Below are 17,398 nucleotides of genomic sequence, written 5' to 3'. Positions count from 1 at the left end.
GTAGAAAAAAACTCAGTGGTAGAGATCAAACAGTACCATACATGTAAACTCTATATATATTTGGACCAATCAAACTTTATTAAACAGTATTAGATCAGGTATATTTGAATCAGGCAGTCTTGATTTAAACAACCTCAATATAGGACATCTGGGATCCCTTTACAGCACTATAATGAAGATGATATACTGCAGTGTTTTCCACCATAATGTGAAAATGTTGAGATACTCAACCAATGGACCCTATTCACAAGACTGCTATGATGAGTTTAACAATCATCATAATCTTAAAGCCTTGAAGGTTTATATTTATATTTTTAAAAAAACGTATAAACATATCTATCCATTTATGAATGTATATCATCTTTGCGTCAAATTAGAAAAAACTAATTCCTGCTCGTTTGAGGTGTTTTTAATGCAGTGTCTATGGGGCTGAGAGTAATTTTGATGTTATTCTCTCTTCTCATTGCCGTCATCAGTCTGACATGTTTTTTTTCCCTTTTTCTGAAAGTCTGGATAACACCATGGTGGAGTTTTTCATTTATTATTTCAACAAATAGGACTGAATAAAATTTGTTGTACTCTCCCATTCACTGCACTCTTAAGTTTATTTAGCTATGACGCCTTCCGCTAGTGAGAAACCCGGAAATGTGATAAGGGTCTATTGGATCGGGGTGGAATGTTATAGTGGGAGGAATGATGAGATTGGATCAGATCAGCTTGTTTGACATTCTAGCTTTAGCATAACTGGAGGATGCAAATGAAAGGATTATTACTTCTTACAATTGCTATGCAGGGTTTTTATTTTCTTCCACAAAAATCAGTAAATAAATTGTGTTTCATTTGTTTGGATTGAGAAACTGTATTAGGAATTAGGTATGGTCATTTTGCAAGATACCAATAAAATAACCAATATTTCTTTTTATTTAGAAATCAAATCAGGTCTTGATATAAAACCTGGTTAGAAAACCAAGCAAACAGATACAATTCTCAAATTCAGTTTTTCTTACAAAATCATTCCATGTAATAGACACCGATTAAATCGCTTATGGCTCGCAAGACATGTCTTTAACACTGGAACCGCCATGGGGTCAATTTTACCCATAACTGTTATTCAAATGTACATAACAGACATTCAAGCCTCCCAGTCATTGACCTTTACTAAAATTGCCTTATTTACAATTCCCAGATATTAAAAATTGTTTGGATAAAAAAGATTAAAAAGTGGGACATTTATACCTATACGCACCAGCGTGGGTTAAATTTAACCACTATAGAAAAATGTTTGTATTTAGGCACTGCTTATGTTTAAAATTACTCACCAATGACTTTTACTTTCAGTTTTACTGAATTAATGGATATAATAAATGAATAAAGTCACAATGACTAAAAGAAGATGGTTTGTTGAGCTATTAAAAACAAAAAAATGCAACAAATGAGGCAGTCTAGAGAAATAAGTTATGCATCAGAGTATGATGGCTGCAATTTAGAAATTTTAACCTACTCATAACCTACTCTAAAAATAATTTTCATTCATTCATTTATTCATTCATTCATTCGTTCATTCATTCATTCATTCATTCATTCATTCATTCATTCATTCATTCATGCATTCATTCATTCATTCATTCGTTCATTCATTCATTCATTTTCTTTTTGGCCTAGTCCCTTTATTTATCTGGGGTCGCCACAGCAGAATGAATGGCCAACTTATCCAGCATGTTTTACGCAGAACTGATGCCCTTCCAGCTTCAACCCATCACTTGGAAATAAAATAATCATTTCCTGAGTCTAGACACTTTTTGTTAACAGCGGCGAAAAACTGGGAAATAGTATGTTTTTTTTTTTTTTTTAGCAATTTCTAAATATAATTTACCTACACTGGCGATTTTAGGAATACATTGACCTCCGGCGGTTCTAGTGTTAAGGCAGGGGTGCCCAAACTTTTTATTATGAAGAGCCAAAGGTAAATGTAGCTGCCATGGGCACTTCCTAATTTATTTAACAATATTTAAAAATAACTAGAAAGCACTGCTTTGTATTAACTAATGCAGTATTCAATTTTGTTTTTACATTTTTATCATGAATTTATTACAGTAAAAAAAAGATTTAATTTATAACAGATTGGATTTATGCTAGTCAACTGTTCCTGATTTTGCCTTTATTTGCTCGAAGATGTCTTCTACTGTACATTGTTCTCGATCTGTTGAGTGACAATATTTATATTTTTACAAAGTAAATTAACGTATTTACATTTAACATTTAAATGAAACATTCAATTTCAGTTGGCTTTTATTTTGTAGCTCAGCAATAAAACAAACAAACAAAAAATATAATTATCAACTAGAAATAAAAATCTCATTCGCCCTTGCCCATCATTTGTACTCCTTTCTCGGATATGATGGTGCGCCATATCAAACGTTAAAATGGGCCATTATTTGCCTGCGGGCCCTAATTTGGGCATCTCTATTTTAAGGGATAGTTCACTCAATAATGAAAATTTACCAATAATTTACCTACCTTCAAGTGGTTCAAAGTGTCTTTCTTTTGACAAACACAAAAGAAGATGTTTTAAAAAACAATTGACATCCATTGTAAGAAAAGCAAATACTATGAAAACCAATGATTACAGGTTTCCAACATGTTTCAAAATAACTTCTTTTGTGTTTAACAGAAGAAACTATCTCATAAACAGGTTTGAAACAAGTAAAGGGTGAGTAAATGATGACAGAATTGTAATTTTTGGGTGAAATATCCCTTTCAGTAAATCAAATGGCAGAAATAATATATGATTTATTGGTCAATGATTGTTCTTAACCATCCATTATTAATCATTTATTGGCTTATACCGATATAGCCAGCAATTAATTGTGCATTATTAGTCAATATAAGTGCCACTCTGAGCCTTATAAACAGTAGGCTCACCACTTGTATAGAAAATACAGTTGCTCCATTACATGTGTTTTTCATGTACTTGTTCTAACTGTTTATGTTCTTTATCTTTATATCTTCCTCCCTAACTCTCCCTTTCTTTCTCCTACGAACACATGCTCAAGCATCTCTCATCTTCCTATATCATTCCATATACACCCACAGATGCCTCAAATACCAACCTTCAGCCCTCTTTGTTTACTTGTTACCTGCATGACCTGCATGTCATTCTGTGCCATGTGATTTTTCAAGCATGTTCTTATAATCCAACTTAACGAACACTTAAACTCAGTCCTTGGCAGATTTGTTTTTCCAAGTGTAAACACTGTTGGTGTGGGTTGCTTGTATTTGTTTGTTAGGTATGATGGAGGGTTGTTTTTCACTTTCTCTCTTTCTCTGAGCTGTAAAGTCTTGATCTAAGCCCCCTTGGTTGTGTTTCATTGGTTTTTGATTTAGCATTCCTCTCAGCAGATCCTGAAAATCCCTTCAGGAGGACCATCGTGTTCGACATTGTTGCGGCAGAAGGAGATACGACGGTGATCCCATGCTTGGCAACAGACCCAGATATGAAAAACTTGAACCTGCAGAAATGTGACGGACAGCCCCTTCCCAACAGTCTGCGATATTCAGCCAGTCTTGAGACAGGAGTGTCCGTGGAAAAAGTCAGGAAGGAATTTGAGGGATGTTACGTCTGCGTCGGAACTTTGGATGCCGCTACGGTTAAATCAGGAAGATATCAACTTACTGTTCGGCTTGGTGAGAGACAAAAATGGAGATATGCATGAATATTAGAGCTGTCAATTTAGTCTGAAGTGTAGTTAAGAAAGACAAATATATATATATATATATATATATATATATATATATATATATATATATATATATATATATATATATATATATATATATATATATACAGTTGAAGTCAGAATTATTAGCCCCCATGTTTTTTTTTTTCACCAATTTCTGTTTAACGGAGAGAATATTTTTTCAGTACATTTCTAAACATTATATTTTTAATAACTTATTTCTAATAACTGATTTATTTTACTAGCCAAAATAAAACAAATAAGAGTAACTCCAGAAGGAAAAATATTATCAGACATATTGTAAATATAAAAAAATTGTAATGGTCAATAAATCTGACTTCAACTGTATATATATATATATATATATATATATATATATATATATATATATATATATATATATATATATATATATATATATATACTTTTGATATTTAAAATAATGCTGCATAATAATAAAATACAGTAATTTAATTGCCAAGAAAGCCTTTAATTGATCAAGAGTGACAGGAAATATCTAAATCTGCCTAAGTTTAAAATAAATTTTCCCTTTAGCTTTTTGCTCAACCTTAAAAAACAGCATCACAGTTTCAAGAAGAATATATAGAAGCTCACTTGTTTTATGCATTGACTACAATAAATAGCAAATCAGGATTTTATCAATATTTCTGAAAAATCATGACAATGAAGATTAGTGTAATTATGATAAAAACTCAGCCATCACAGAAATTCAATAACATTTTTAAATGCATTTAAATAGAAATGGTCAATTGTATTAATATTTCACAATACTCCTGTTTTTAATGTATTTTTGATCAAATAAATGCAGCCTTGGTAAGCGTTCTTAAAAGAAAAAAGTAATTTTGTTCACAATTATACTTTTATTTTTGAGGACTATAACATTATTTATTTAATACAGACCATCTCATTGATTGCCAGCACTAATAAACATAACAAGAGTACACATACAGACACCAGACAAATGCATGTCCATGTAACCCCACTGTAGCTTGCTCTTCCTTTCCCACACGTTCCTGCTGCTTTGATACAATGCATCATAGCTCTTTGCTTTTAGTTCCAGACGCACCTCCTCCGATCACACTGGGTCAGCCTCAAAGAGTGTTGCTCACCCAGGGGGAAAAACTCTCCCTATCCTGCTCCACCTCAAATGTCAACAGCGACATCGCAGTCAAGTGGAAGGCTCCAAACGGAGTGGTAAGATCACCAACCAACCAGCTCTCACCTGTTTACCTGAGCACACTATGGCCACAACACACTCATATATAAACTGTACATACTGCAGGCTTTAGTAAACACCGCACCTGTCAAAGAAATCCACTGTTTTCCAAAGCATACTTATAGAAAGCATACAGAAGGTATGAGTGCACAAGGAAGTTTGTGTACCCATGATCAGTTGAGTGTTTGTACACTGAGGATGACAGTTTAAATTTTGTTTGTACTTAATATTTTGTCAAAATGAACGATGTGCAATTTGAAAGGCTCCTTTGAATTTTATATGATCAAGGTTTATAGATAGGGTAACACTTTATTTTGATGGTCCATTTGAGTATCAGTAGACTGTCTGCTTATAATCTGTTGATACTGCTCCTTCGACAGACATTTAACCGACTATAAGAAACTTTGCAAGTACATGTCAACTTACACTAGCCCTAAACTCAACCTAACAGTCTACTTAAAATTTTATGAGAATTAGTTTGCATGTAGATGCAATGTAACTTAAATTCAACAAACGGACTATCAAAATAAAGTGATCAAATATAGTTGTTCGCACACAGTTCAGCTAAAGTCTGTGTGAAATCAAAATGTACATTGTTATTCTTTGGGTGAATGTTTGTTAGTTAGTCCACTGAATAGAAATGGTTTTGGTCATTTTCAATCAAAGTCTCCCCAGGAGCTACTATGTTTTGAGTGAAGTATTTTTCTGTTGATGTCAGTATTCTTGACCACACCACTCTTACCATTAGTTTGCTATGAGGGAATAATGTGCAAAAAGAAATTCACACCTCCTACTTACTATTCAATTGAAAGTACATCAACAAACATTTAACTTTAAAGTGTAACCCTTCTGGTTCAACATCTTCCAAATCAAATAATAAAGGTTATCATGGCAATGAAGATGTATGGGCACTTTAATGAGGAAAACTGTAAACTTTGAGAACCACCACCAGACCACCCCTTGATATCAGAGGAGTGAGCCTTGTATAGCTTATTAGCTGGCCTCTGCTACACTGGGATATACACAAACAGATGTTTTACTAGTGTCTGGAACTTCAAGCCGTTGTGTTCGTGCCATGAGAGCATTCATGATTTTACTATTTATTTACACAATTATTTAAAGTATTAAACACTGTTATTTACAGGGGGTGGGAGGGTCCACCGGTGCCCTCAAAGTTCCCTAAGTCTATATGACTTTTTTCTTTCTGTCAATTTTAACTGGAGTTATTTAATTTGAAAAATATTGGCTCTTTTAAGCTCTGCAATAGCAACAGGCAGGTATTTTTCTTTAGCAGTCCAGAACAAGTCCCATAAAATACTTCCATTCGTAACGATTGGGGTGAGTAAACATCTCCTGTTGTGAACTGATGCATTCCTGTAAGAAAATATCCATATTCACTATTTACCCAGCACATTGAGATTTACTACTTTACCAAACCATATCACCAGTATTGTGTAACTTCTGCATACTGTTGTACATGTTTAAAAGATGAAAGACAAATGCAGTTCAATGTTCAACGGAGCATGCACTGCACATACTTCCTACAGCATGTCATCTGCCAGAAAGACCCCCTTGTAAAGCAGGTTTTATAATGGATGGATGCACTTTATTGGACTTTTGTAGAGTAGACTGTTAAAGACAAACACCCGCTTGCCGCCAGCTTGAAAGAGCCTGGAAATTCTTTAATATAACTCTTGAAGAAAGTCATATACACCCAAGATGCCTTGAGGGTGAGTAAATCATTGGATAATTTAAATTTCTGGTTAAACTTATGCTTTAACAACCACTGACAATCACATCTGTGAACTCCCGTACATTTTCAGGACTCGCAGCTGCATTTTTGGCAAACCTATGGTGTGAAAACACAAGCTATGTACATAAACAAATCTTCAGTCAGTCATTAAGACCACACTGGCATCTGAGACCGATCTTTGAAGGATGAATAACACGCTTTGTTTTACATAAAGATTTGGAAAAACAGCCACACCCACACATAGAGACAACCACAAGCACTTTACCCAATACACGGCCAATGCACATATTTTCCATAGTTGCCCAATCAGTTTATTGTCTGTTTTTTCTGTTGCATGTGCCAAGAACCCGTCAGTACACCAGAACTCACATCTTCTGACGGAGCCCATTACTCACGTGAGGACGGCCATCCTCAGCCTGAGCTCTGTGACCATGCAGGACGCCGGCAATTACAGCTGTGAGGCCATAAATGAGAAAGGGACCACTGCAAAGCCAGTCTGGGTCAACATCTATGGTAGATTTCATTTTATTCTTAGGGAATGCATGAATTGATTCAGTTTATATTTTAATCGCAATGAAATTTGCTTTGAAAATGTCTGTAAGACACATTAATACAATACACTGGTAATACAACAATGTTTTATGTGTTTGTGTCTCTAGAAAAAGGATTCATTAATATAACAAGTGTGGATAACAGTACTAGGAGAGTGCGGGCTGGTGAAAGTCTGTCTCTGCGAGTGGTAATGAACGCTTACCCAAAGCCGCATACTTTTTCCTGGAGCTACAGTGGTGTAAAACTTACCAATACTACTGATCATGTGATCACCAGCCGGACACATGGAAATAGGTAAAAATTTGGAATATTTTTAGTACTACAGACATTTATTGTTTTTCAAATGAAGCAATAGCTAAAGATGTATAGGTAACATATAGTTTGTTTGTTTTTTTGGCTAGTGTTAGAGGGTTTTTGTTTTCAATTAATTGGAAATATTGGCCAATATTGTTTTTTTTAACTGTGCTACTTATTTCTGCGGTTTTTATATTTCAATTAGCTTTTTTCATCATGTAATGCTCTCAATTACATTAATACTAAAAACATTTTAATGTAATTGCTTTTCTGCTTTTATGAAATAAATTAAAATATTGTGAGGACCACGTTTACATTTCACATTTAAAGTGATTAAAAAAGGACAGAATAAAGACAATGAATAAATTTGTGCAAAATGGTCCTAAAAAATACATACATCCTGACTTAAAGTCTTGTTGTCGATCCCAGTTGTAAGAGCAACAAATATTAACTTGACTTTTAGTTGATCATTTGGAAAAAGTGGAAGAAGGTAGATGTTTCTGCTGAAGACCTATTGGAATCTGCAAGGTCCAAGAGTTTTAAAGAAATCAGTCTTGTTTGGTGAAGGAGAAATCACTGTTTGGGCTTACATTCGGTATGGGGGTGTGCGAGAGATCTGCAAAGTGGATGGCAACATCAACAGCCTAAGGTATCAAGACAAAAGTGCTCTTTGCCATTCCAGATGACTTTATTAATAAGTTATTTGAGTCATTGCAGAGATGTACTGATTTAGTCCTTTAAGCTCATGGCAGTTATACACAATATTTATTCGTTTCCCACTGCACCATGACTTTATATTCTATTCTGTACATTATTTATGTTAAGTGACAAGACTTTTGTCTAAGCAAATTCAGACCTAATTAAATTATTAAAAATGAAGGCATGATCAAATCTAGAGGACTTTGCCTTTAATAATAGCCACTTTTCATGCCGAATGATTAACTAGAAGTCAAGTTTTCATTTGTTGTTCTTAAAACTTGGATAAGTGACAAGACTTTTGTCAGGTAGTGTATGTATGTATGTATATATATATATATATATATATATATATATATATATATATATATATATATATATATATATATATACATCTCTGCAATGACTCAAATAACTTATTAATAAAGTCATCTGGAATGGCAAAGAGCACTTTTGTCTTGATACCTTAGGCTGTTGATGTTGCCATCCACTTTGTATATATATATGAAAATGATTTCAATAAATTTGAACCTATAATAATTTTTTAACCATTAGAATAGAGTTCGTAAAAAAATCTAAATAAGCTGAAAGAAAATTTCCTTCTATATTTTTATCCAACAGTTACACCAGCGAGCTGAAGCTAGTGCGTCTCAAGGTGTCAGAAAGTGGCATTTACACCTTTTCATGCTTAAACCGAGACGCAACTATCCGTCAAACGTTCGAAGTCCATGTCATCAGTAAGTGAAAACTTTTAATACAAATGATAAATATTTGGATTTTCCACTTGCCAGAAAATTGCAAAGAACATACATGATCTATTGCTTTTGTGTGTATTCTAGTTCAGTAGTGATCAGTCATATTTCTTGAGCATTGTGCCTGATAAACGAACACAATTGTCTGTGTAAGACCCTGGCTTAAAGCCCACTAACAATAGTGGAGGCCATGTAAAGACAGATAAGAATGGATTGCCCTTGAAGACTGCAAACAAGACATTTGTCAAATTGTCCATTATATCCCTGAAACGGGTCTTACATTTCAAACAACAAAAATACTTTATATCTGGCATTTATTAATCCACATTTAATGTAACTGCTAACTAGACAGCTGTACAAACATCCATCCCGCTAACTAGGCTTGTAAATCTGACCCTGAACCGATCTTTGACTGTTAGGCAAACCGCAGATTGTGTCCTATGAAGGGCCGATTGATGGACAGGTGCGCTGTGTGGCCGAAGGTTATCCCACTCCTCAGATCAAGTGGTATTACTGTGACCTGCCTCATTCAAGGTATGTTTAATGCCAATTTCAAATACACCCACACACTCAGATACAATGGGCTCCCAAAGCTCCCTTGAGCAGGGTTAGCATATTAGCCTCTCTGAGGGCACATTGTGACGCAGCATGGATTAGCCGCTAACCGCTAACTTGATGTTTGATGATTGGACAACAAAGGCTTTAGCTTGTTATGGATGGGGATAAGCAATTTGACTCTGTCATGACTGTGACATCACCAAAGCGATTGGCTGCTGTCTGTCATGTGATGGGAACAAGCCGCTCCTGTACAAGGGCTGTTTGTTCTTGGATAGTTTCAGTGTTGACAGAACACCTTAGCAAAGACTTAGTGACAAGCTTATCCAATCAATTCCTCTTGATGATCAAATCCGATCGGGATAACGTGGCCTGCTTCAATTTGAGCATATAAACATGCAGTGCAATGTCTTTTGATCTCTTCTGTGTATTGCTCGCTGTATCTGTCGGGGGCTGTTGAGAAACTGTTGAGAGGTTTCCATCACAGACAAACGGTGTAATTATTAGTAATGAAGAGACAAGAGCAAGGAATGTAAACTAATTGAGATTATTTGCTCTTGCTTTTATCCAATGCTAACTCTGCTCAGAAGCATGCCCTGCTGAAAAATCCAGCTTAAACCAGCCAAGGCTGGTTGGCTGGTTTTAGCTGGTCGACCAGGCTGGTTTTAGAGGGGTTTTGGCCATTTCCAGGCTGGTTTCCAGCCATTTCCAGCCTAGTCTTAGCTGGTCAGGCTGGAAAATGACCAGCCAAATCCAGCTAAAACCAGCTTGACCAGCCTGGTTTAAGCTGGATATAGCTGGTTTTGGCTGGACTCCCAGCTTGGCTAGGCTGGTCAAGCTGGTTTTAGCTGGTCATCTCCCAGCCTGACCAGCTAAGACCAGGCTGGAAATGGCTGGAAACCATCCTGGAAGTGGCCAAAACCCCTCTAAAACCAGCCTGGTCGACCAGCTAAAACCAGCCAACCAGCCTTGGCTGGTTTAAGCTGGATTTTTCTGCTGGGCAGTCATAGTTAACACTGAGAGAGACAGCATAAAAAAAAAGAAACAAATAAATCATAGCCCTTGACGGTAGTGCATTCCAGTCTGATGTTTTAAATAAAAGAGCCCTCTAGGCCTGGCACTTTGCAGCTTGATTTTTTGCTTTCTTAAGGAAAGATCTATTTTTACACATATCTGTGAAAAATTCTAATAGCGCCTGAATGCAGTGAGAGATGTTTATCTCAAACCATAGAGCTTATAAAATTGATGTGCATTGATTTACTGATGTCTTGCATTGCTGATATGCAGTTCTGATATTCTGACTTCCATTGTAATTTATTTATTTTTATTCAAACTATGGAAGTCAATGGGGAAAAGCGCTTGCTTGGTCACCCAGTAGAACATGAAATGGAAACTGACTTCACACACTCCTGGTCTTATCATAAGCGGTTCATTGGAGCATCTTATTCCAAAGATATGAAAATGTGGACTTCATAATCTTTCATCAAATTCCCTTGCTGTTCCCTAGAAGTAATATGGATGGCTAAGTGCAAGCATTTTGCATGTTGATGCATGATTTTAATTGTAAATGCAAAAATAAATAAATAAATAAATAAAGCAGAATATAATAAGTACAATAAAATTATTTTATAAAAAATAGAAATTATGAAATAAAATTAACAAATTAAAACTAAAATTAATTAATAAGAATAATTAATAATCATAACAATAAAATAAAATTATATTTTATTTAAGACATTAATTACATTTAATTCTAAAAAACTACTGTAAAAGAATTACAGGTAAAATACTGTTTACATTTACAGCACCATTTATCTTGCTGTATATGTATTTACATAATTGTATGTATATCTTTACTGTAAAATATACAGTAATTTTCACCATGCAACTTTAAAATATAGTAACATACTGTATAACTGTGCTACAGTAAAATGCAATTCATTTTACAGTTTAATACTGTGTAATTTACAAATATCTACTGTTGTTTTCACATTTGTTTTTAAGCTGGTTGACCAGGACATGTTACTCATTTTTATTTAGTTTAACTTAAATTAAAAAATTTTTAAAAATTTAAATTAAACTATAAATAGGAAATATCAAATAAATGTTAATTTACAGTTGAAGTCAGACTTATTAAACCCCCTTTGAATTTTTCTTTTTTTTTAATGTTTCCCAAATTACATTTAACAGAGCAAGAAAATTTTCACAGTATTTCTGATAATATTTTTTCTTCTGGAGAAAGTGTTTTATTTCGGCTAGAATAAAAGCAGTTTTTATTTTTTTAATTATCATTTTAAGGTCAAAATTATTAGCTCCTTTAAGCTGTATTTTTTTTTATAATCTACAGTACAAACCATCATTATAAAATAACTTGCTTAATTACCCTATCCTGCCTAGTTAGACTAATTACCCTAGTTAAGCTTTTAAATGTCACTTTAAGCTGTATAAAGTATCTTGAAAATATTTAGTAAAATATTATTGACTGTCATCATGGCAAAGATAAAAGAAGTCAGTGATTAGAGATGAGTTATTAAAACTATTCTGTTTAGAAATGTCTTTAAAAAATCTTCTCTCCGTTAAACATAAATTAGGGAAAAAATAAATAAGGTTGCTAATAATTCAGGGGGTTTAATAATTCTGACTTCAACTGTATCTTTAAAACCATAACAGTTTCATTGAATACTAAAATAGCACAATATGCTAGATCATTTTCGCTGTATTTTTCTATACTGAGCATTTCTGGAGCACAGTTACTATATTCTCTTGGTCATTTTTGCTTTGAATGCCTCCTCAGGTGCTCTAATCTACTGAATGCCACTCAGGAGGAGGAGGATGTTGTCACCGTGACCATGACAAATCCTCCCTTTGGGAAAGGCGCAGTGGAGAGCCGTCTAAACATCACCAAGAACAATTACGCCACTCTTGAATGCGTGGCATCTGCCAATGGGGAAATCGTGTACACACTCTTCTCTATCAGCGGTGAGCAAACAACCTATCAAATATCTCTCAAACATGTTTTTATACACACACACACACACACACACACACACACAACACACCCTTTCAGACAATGACTGAAGACTCTGTTAGCAATTACGACGTCTTTTTCTCAGACGACTCCACCTACAAACCGCCTACAGTCTGCTCACTGACCTTCTGATCCATATTGCATGATCTGCAGGCTGTAATCAGAATTGTTAGTATGTCTTGGTGTTTATTAGCCTCTTTGTTGATCTTCTGCATAAAACACACACATGCCCTTTAAATCAACTTTGTACTGTGTCAGGATGGTCTGTACTGGCTGCGTTCATTTGTCACAGTTATGGTGGGTGTGTGTCTTTGCTTTGGTGTCCTGGTGGTAAATTATTCTGTTGATTTGTGTTGATTTGTTTGTTTTGGGGTTTGGTTTTTTTCCATCGTTGAGCCTGAGGGTGTGTCTCAATACACTCCCTAGGTCATTAGTTAGTATGTTTGCCAGTCAGCTATTTCTAGGGCTTCATTTTCACAGTTAAAATCTAACCTGCGCTCACATTATAGGCTGCAGAAAACGGTGAACATTAGCAGCTCCATAAATTCACTTGATAAAAGTATATATTTTTTAATTTTCAAATGCTGAAAACAAATATTGTGTGTGATTTATGCAATTTTGTTATTTATGTAATCGTTTAAAGGGGCTATATGTAAAATATTTGTGTGTTTACCACATTTTTATTGCTTAATATACATGTTTTTATAAAAACTTGAGAATTTTCCCACCTTCCTATTGGTTGACTTTGAAAGAATTAAGCTTTGTCAAAAGGATGTGATTTTTAGTCAATGTGTCATCCAAAGATAAGGGATTAAGCGATTAATCTAATTCATAGTCAGTCATTGTCATGATCAAATTTTTACAATATAGGTGATTACAAAAATTGTTACTTCTCCAGAATGTGTACGATCTATAGTTGCTAGGGATGTAACGGTATCAAAATTTCACGATACGGTAATACCTCGGTATGAATGGCACTGTACGGTATTTATTGAATCATTTAAAGGAAAAACAAATCTATTGAAGAGACTCAAAAAAAGTGCTAGAATGTTTAGGTTACCTCAACACTGAACATATCAATGACATACAAATTATCTATTTGTAAACTTTCAAACAGGAACTTAAAATATTCAATTTTAATAACAAAAAATATTAAACCATGAAAAAAAAAACACCACTCAAGCCATGACAAGCCATGAGTAAGATAGAGGTCTCTTGGTGGTACAAGTCAATGTCTCCATCAGTCTGAGCAGTGTGCTGTGTTCTGCTGTCCAATTGACTAAAAGAATCCCCATCATGTTAGTTGTATTCCCCGACTTGTATTTCAGCACAGTCTGGCAGTCCCCTTTTTTTGCATAACCTTTTTTTCTGTCACCTTTTCTTGTTTCTTTTTAGAGAGAAACTGAAATGCTTCCACACATCTGATTTAAAACCCGCTTTAGGTTCGACCATTTTTAGCTCTTTTTCTTTCCCGCTACTAGCAGCACCCTCCATTTCTGCATTACTGAATCTGTAGCGACAACAGACTGCAAAGGATGATGGCCACACCTGGGCTGATGAAAATTGTAGTTTCCGCTACCTCCCATTCGATCCATTCGCCTGAGCAAACTTTTCACCAAAAGACCTATGATTTTATTGAGTCACAACCATGGTAATATTGAAAGAAATTGCTATTGCGGTATGACGATATTTACAATATTGTTACATCCCAAATAGTTACTGTAGTATTTTTAATACTACTGTAATAAAATAATTATTGTTAGGTCTGAATTTTATAATTTACAGTTGTACACTACCTGACAAAAATCTTGTCCCCTGTCCAAGGTTTATGAACAACAAATAATAACTTCTATTTGATAATGTGGTATCAGAAGTGGCTAATATTAAAGGAAAAGGCCTCTAGATTACACTTATTTTACCAAAATAAAATATGATCATGCCTTGATTTTTAATTATTTAATTAGGACAGTAAGGTCTGACTTTGCTTAGACAAAAGTCTTGTCACTTAACAGAAATAATCTACAGAATATAAAGTCATGGTGCAGTGGAAAAAGAACAGATATTGTGTATGACTCCCATGAGCTTGGAGGACTGCATCCATACATCTCTGCAATGACTTAACTTATTAATGATGTCATAAGCAATGGCAAAGAAAGCGTTCTTGCAGGACTCCTAGAGTTATTCAAGATTCTTTGGTTTCATCTTCAATGCCTTCTCCTTCATCTTACCCCAGACATGCTCAATAATGTTCATATCTGGTGACTGAGCTGGCCAATCCTGGAGCACCTTGACCTTCTTTGCTTTCAGCAACTTTGATGTGGAGGCTGAATTATGACAAGGAGCGCTATCCTGCTGAAGAATTTGCCCTCTCCTGTGGTTAAAATGTAATGGGCAGCACAAATAACTTGATACCTCAAGCTGTTGATGTAGACATCCACTCTGCAGATCTCTTGCACGCCCCCATACTGAATGTAATCTCAAACCATGTAATTCTTTCACCAAACAAGACTGATTTCTGTGAGAATCTTGAGTCTGAGTATTTGTTATGATTGGGATGCAGTTCAACAGATGATTCAGTGGAAAAATCTACCTTCTGCCACTTTTCCAAATGATCAACTAGAAGCCAAGTTATTATTACTATTATTATTATTTTTGTTTTTACAACTAGGATCGACAAAAAGACTTTTATTAGGTAGTGTACAAGAAAGGCAGAATAAATAGTAAAGTATTTTTTTTATAATTTAGATCTCCGATAATGGTTATATTGCAGTCCTCATAGCAAAATATCAGCATATTAAATAAAATAATATTATAATGTTTAAATAAATAAAATTATATGTATCTAACATATATTTATATATGTATGTATGTATGTATGTATGTATGTATGTATGTATGTATGTATGTATGTATGTATGTATGTATGTATGTATGTATGTGTGTGTGTGTGTATATATATATATATATATATATATATATATATATATATATATATATATATATATATATATATATATATATATATACTGTATTATCATGTTAAATTGTTTTTTCTGCTGAACACAAATGATGCTATAAAATAATATATTGCTATATAATGCTATAAAAATAATAAACAATTATTTAAAATGTAATGCTCCCTTGTAATATTGCTGTTTTATTATGTATGAAATAAATGAAAAAACGAATATATGATATATAATAATAGCACTGCACACCTACACAAAGATGAAGCAACCTCAACCTCAAATGATCAGTTTTCCAGTGTCTAAAAACTCTTTTACCTCATAGAAAAGCATGAAGCAAAATAAAACCTTGACCCAGGTGCTTCTAGTTTCCCAGGAATACTCAAGCAACCAGCCAAGAGGAAACGTTCATCTCCTCACATTCACTCCAGCTGTGCTTTTTGAAAAAATCTGAACCAGCTGCCAACTCGCAGGTCGCCGCTCCTGCTCCAACTCAACCTGTGTAGGCAGACTCTCTTTTGAATAAGACCAGATAACAGCAGACTATTATATAAACAGAGGTGCTGAGTTTTATCCCTAATCTTGTTTCTTTTGTAAACCTAGCATTACCAACTGTTGGGGATTATCTCCAGAGTTTAGGGGGGTTTCGTTTGGGTTTGTTTTAAAAACACCAGGCTTTTCCACCTCAGTTATTGCTGTATTATTGCTAAAGACAGTGGTTAACCAAAGGTCATCCACATCCTTTTTGGATCGATTGCTACGTTTATTATTTCTACTACGTTTGTGTATGTGTAAAATCCTTGGCTACATTGTCTTCATTTAGCATTTTCCCTGTATTAATTATTAAAGTTACATTCATTGTACTTTAACAACCCAATTGTTAATATTATTAACATAATTAATATTAATTGATACAATTAAGGTAACACAATTTTGCACAAAATTATATAATTAACAATTTTATAATTGAATTTAACAAATTTAAAATAATTAAAATAGACATTGCAACTTATAATGGTTATCATTTAACTATTTTATCATCTAGTTTAGATTGTTTGCAACATTTATTTTGTGTGTGTGTGTGTGTGTGTGTGTGTGTGTGTGTGTGTGTGTGTGTGTGTGTGTGTGTGTACTGGTTTTGGTGGTTTACAAGGACACAGATTTGTATGATGACATGGGAATGACCCAGGTATTACATTGTTGAGGTTTATGAGACCATACCCTTTGTCCTTGCAATTCAAAATGCTTATATATCATACTCAACAGGTGTTTTTGACATTCGAAATGTGAGTAACTTGTATTCATTACATTGTGGGGACCAAATGTCCCCACATCATTTTTTGGTCCCAATGAGGAAAAGAGCTCATAAATCACACAGAATAAATTATGGTACCACTTTATTGTGAAGGTCCTTTTATTGAGCTTAAGTTACATTGCATCTACATGCCAGGTTAGAGTTAGTGTAAGATGACATGTACAGTTGAAGTCAGAATTATTAGCCTCCCTGGATTGTTAGCCAAGACCCCCCCCCCCCCCCCCCCCCCAGTTCATTTTTTCCCCAATTTCTGTTTAACTGAGAGAAAAATTTTACAACAGCTTTTATTCTATCCGAAATAAAACAAATAAGACTTTCTCCAGAAGAAAAAAATATTATGAGACAACATGAAAATGTCCATGGTCTGTTAAACATAATTTGGGAAATATTTAGAAAAGAAAAAAAAATTCTAAGGGGGGCTAATAATTCTGACTTCAACTGTACGTACTTGCAAAGTTTTTCTAAAGTCAGTTAAATGTCTGTAGAAGGAGCTTATTAACAGGTATTAAGCAG

The 17,398-nt window shown here is 34.3% G+C and overlaps 1 protein-coding gene across 6 annotated transcripts in view; it reads left to right on the top strand.

Annotated features, from left to right (window-relative positions):
* Positions 1–17,398, top strand: part of kita (KIT proto-oncogene, receptor tyrosine kinase a) — a 101,741-nt gene that overhangs the window by 60,172 nt on the left and 24,171 nt on the right. For 2 of the 6 annotated variants that reach the window (XM_073932141.1, NM_131053.1), the window contains 7 exon segments: positions 3,400–3,684; positions 4,813–4,952; positions 7,072–7,240; positions 7,387–7,573; positions 8,891–9,006; positions 9,441–9,555; positions 12,371–12,555. In XM_073932141.1, coding sequence (XP_073788242.1) covers positions 3,400–3,684; positions 4,813–4,952; positions 7,072–7,240; positions 7,387–7,573; positions 8,891–9,006; positions 9,441–9,555; positions 12,371–12,555 — 1,197 coding nt within the window. 6 annotated transcript variants of the gene reach the window in all.

Source organism: Danio rerio, chromosome 20 (genome assembly GCF_049306965.1).
Source record: "Danio rerio strain Tuebingen ecotype United States chromosome 20, GRCz12tu, whole genome shotgun sequence".
NCBI lineage: Eukaryota > Metazoa > Chordata > Actinopteri > Cypriniformes > Danionidae > Danio > Danio rerio.
This window is presented reverse-complemented; position numbering and strand designations above follow the sequence as displayed.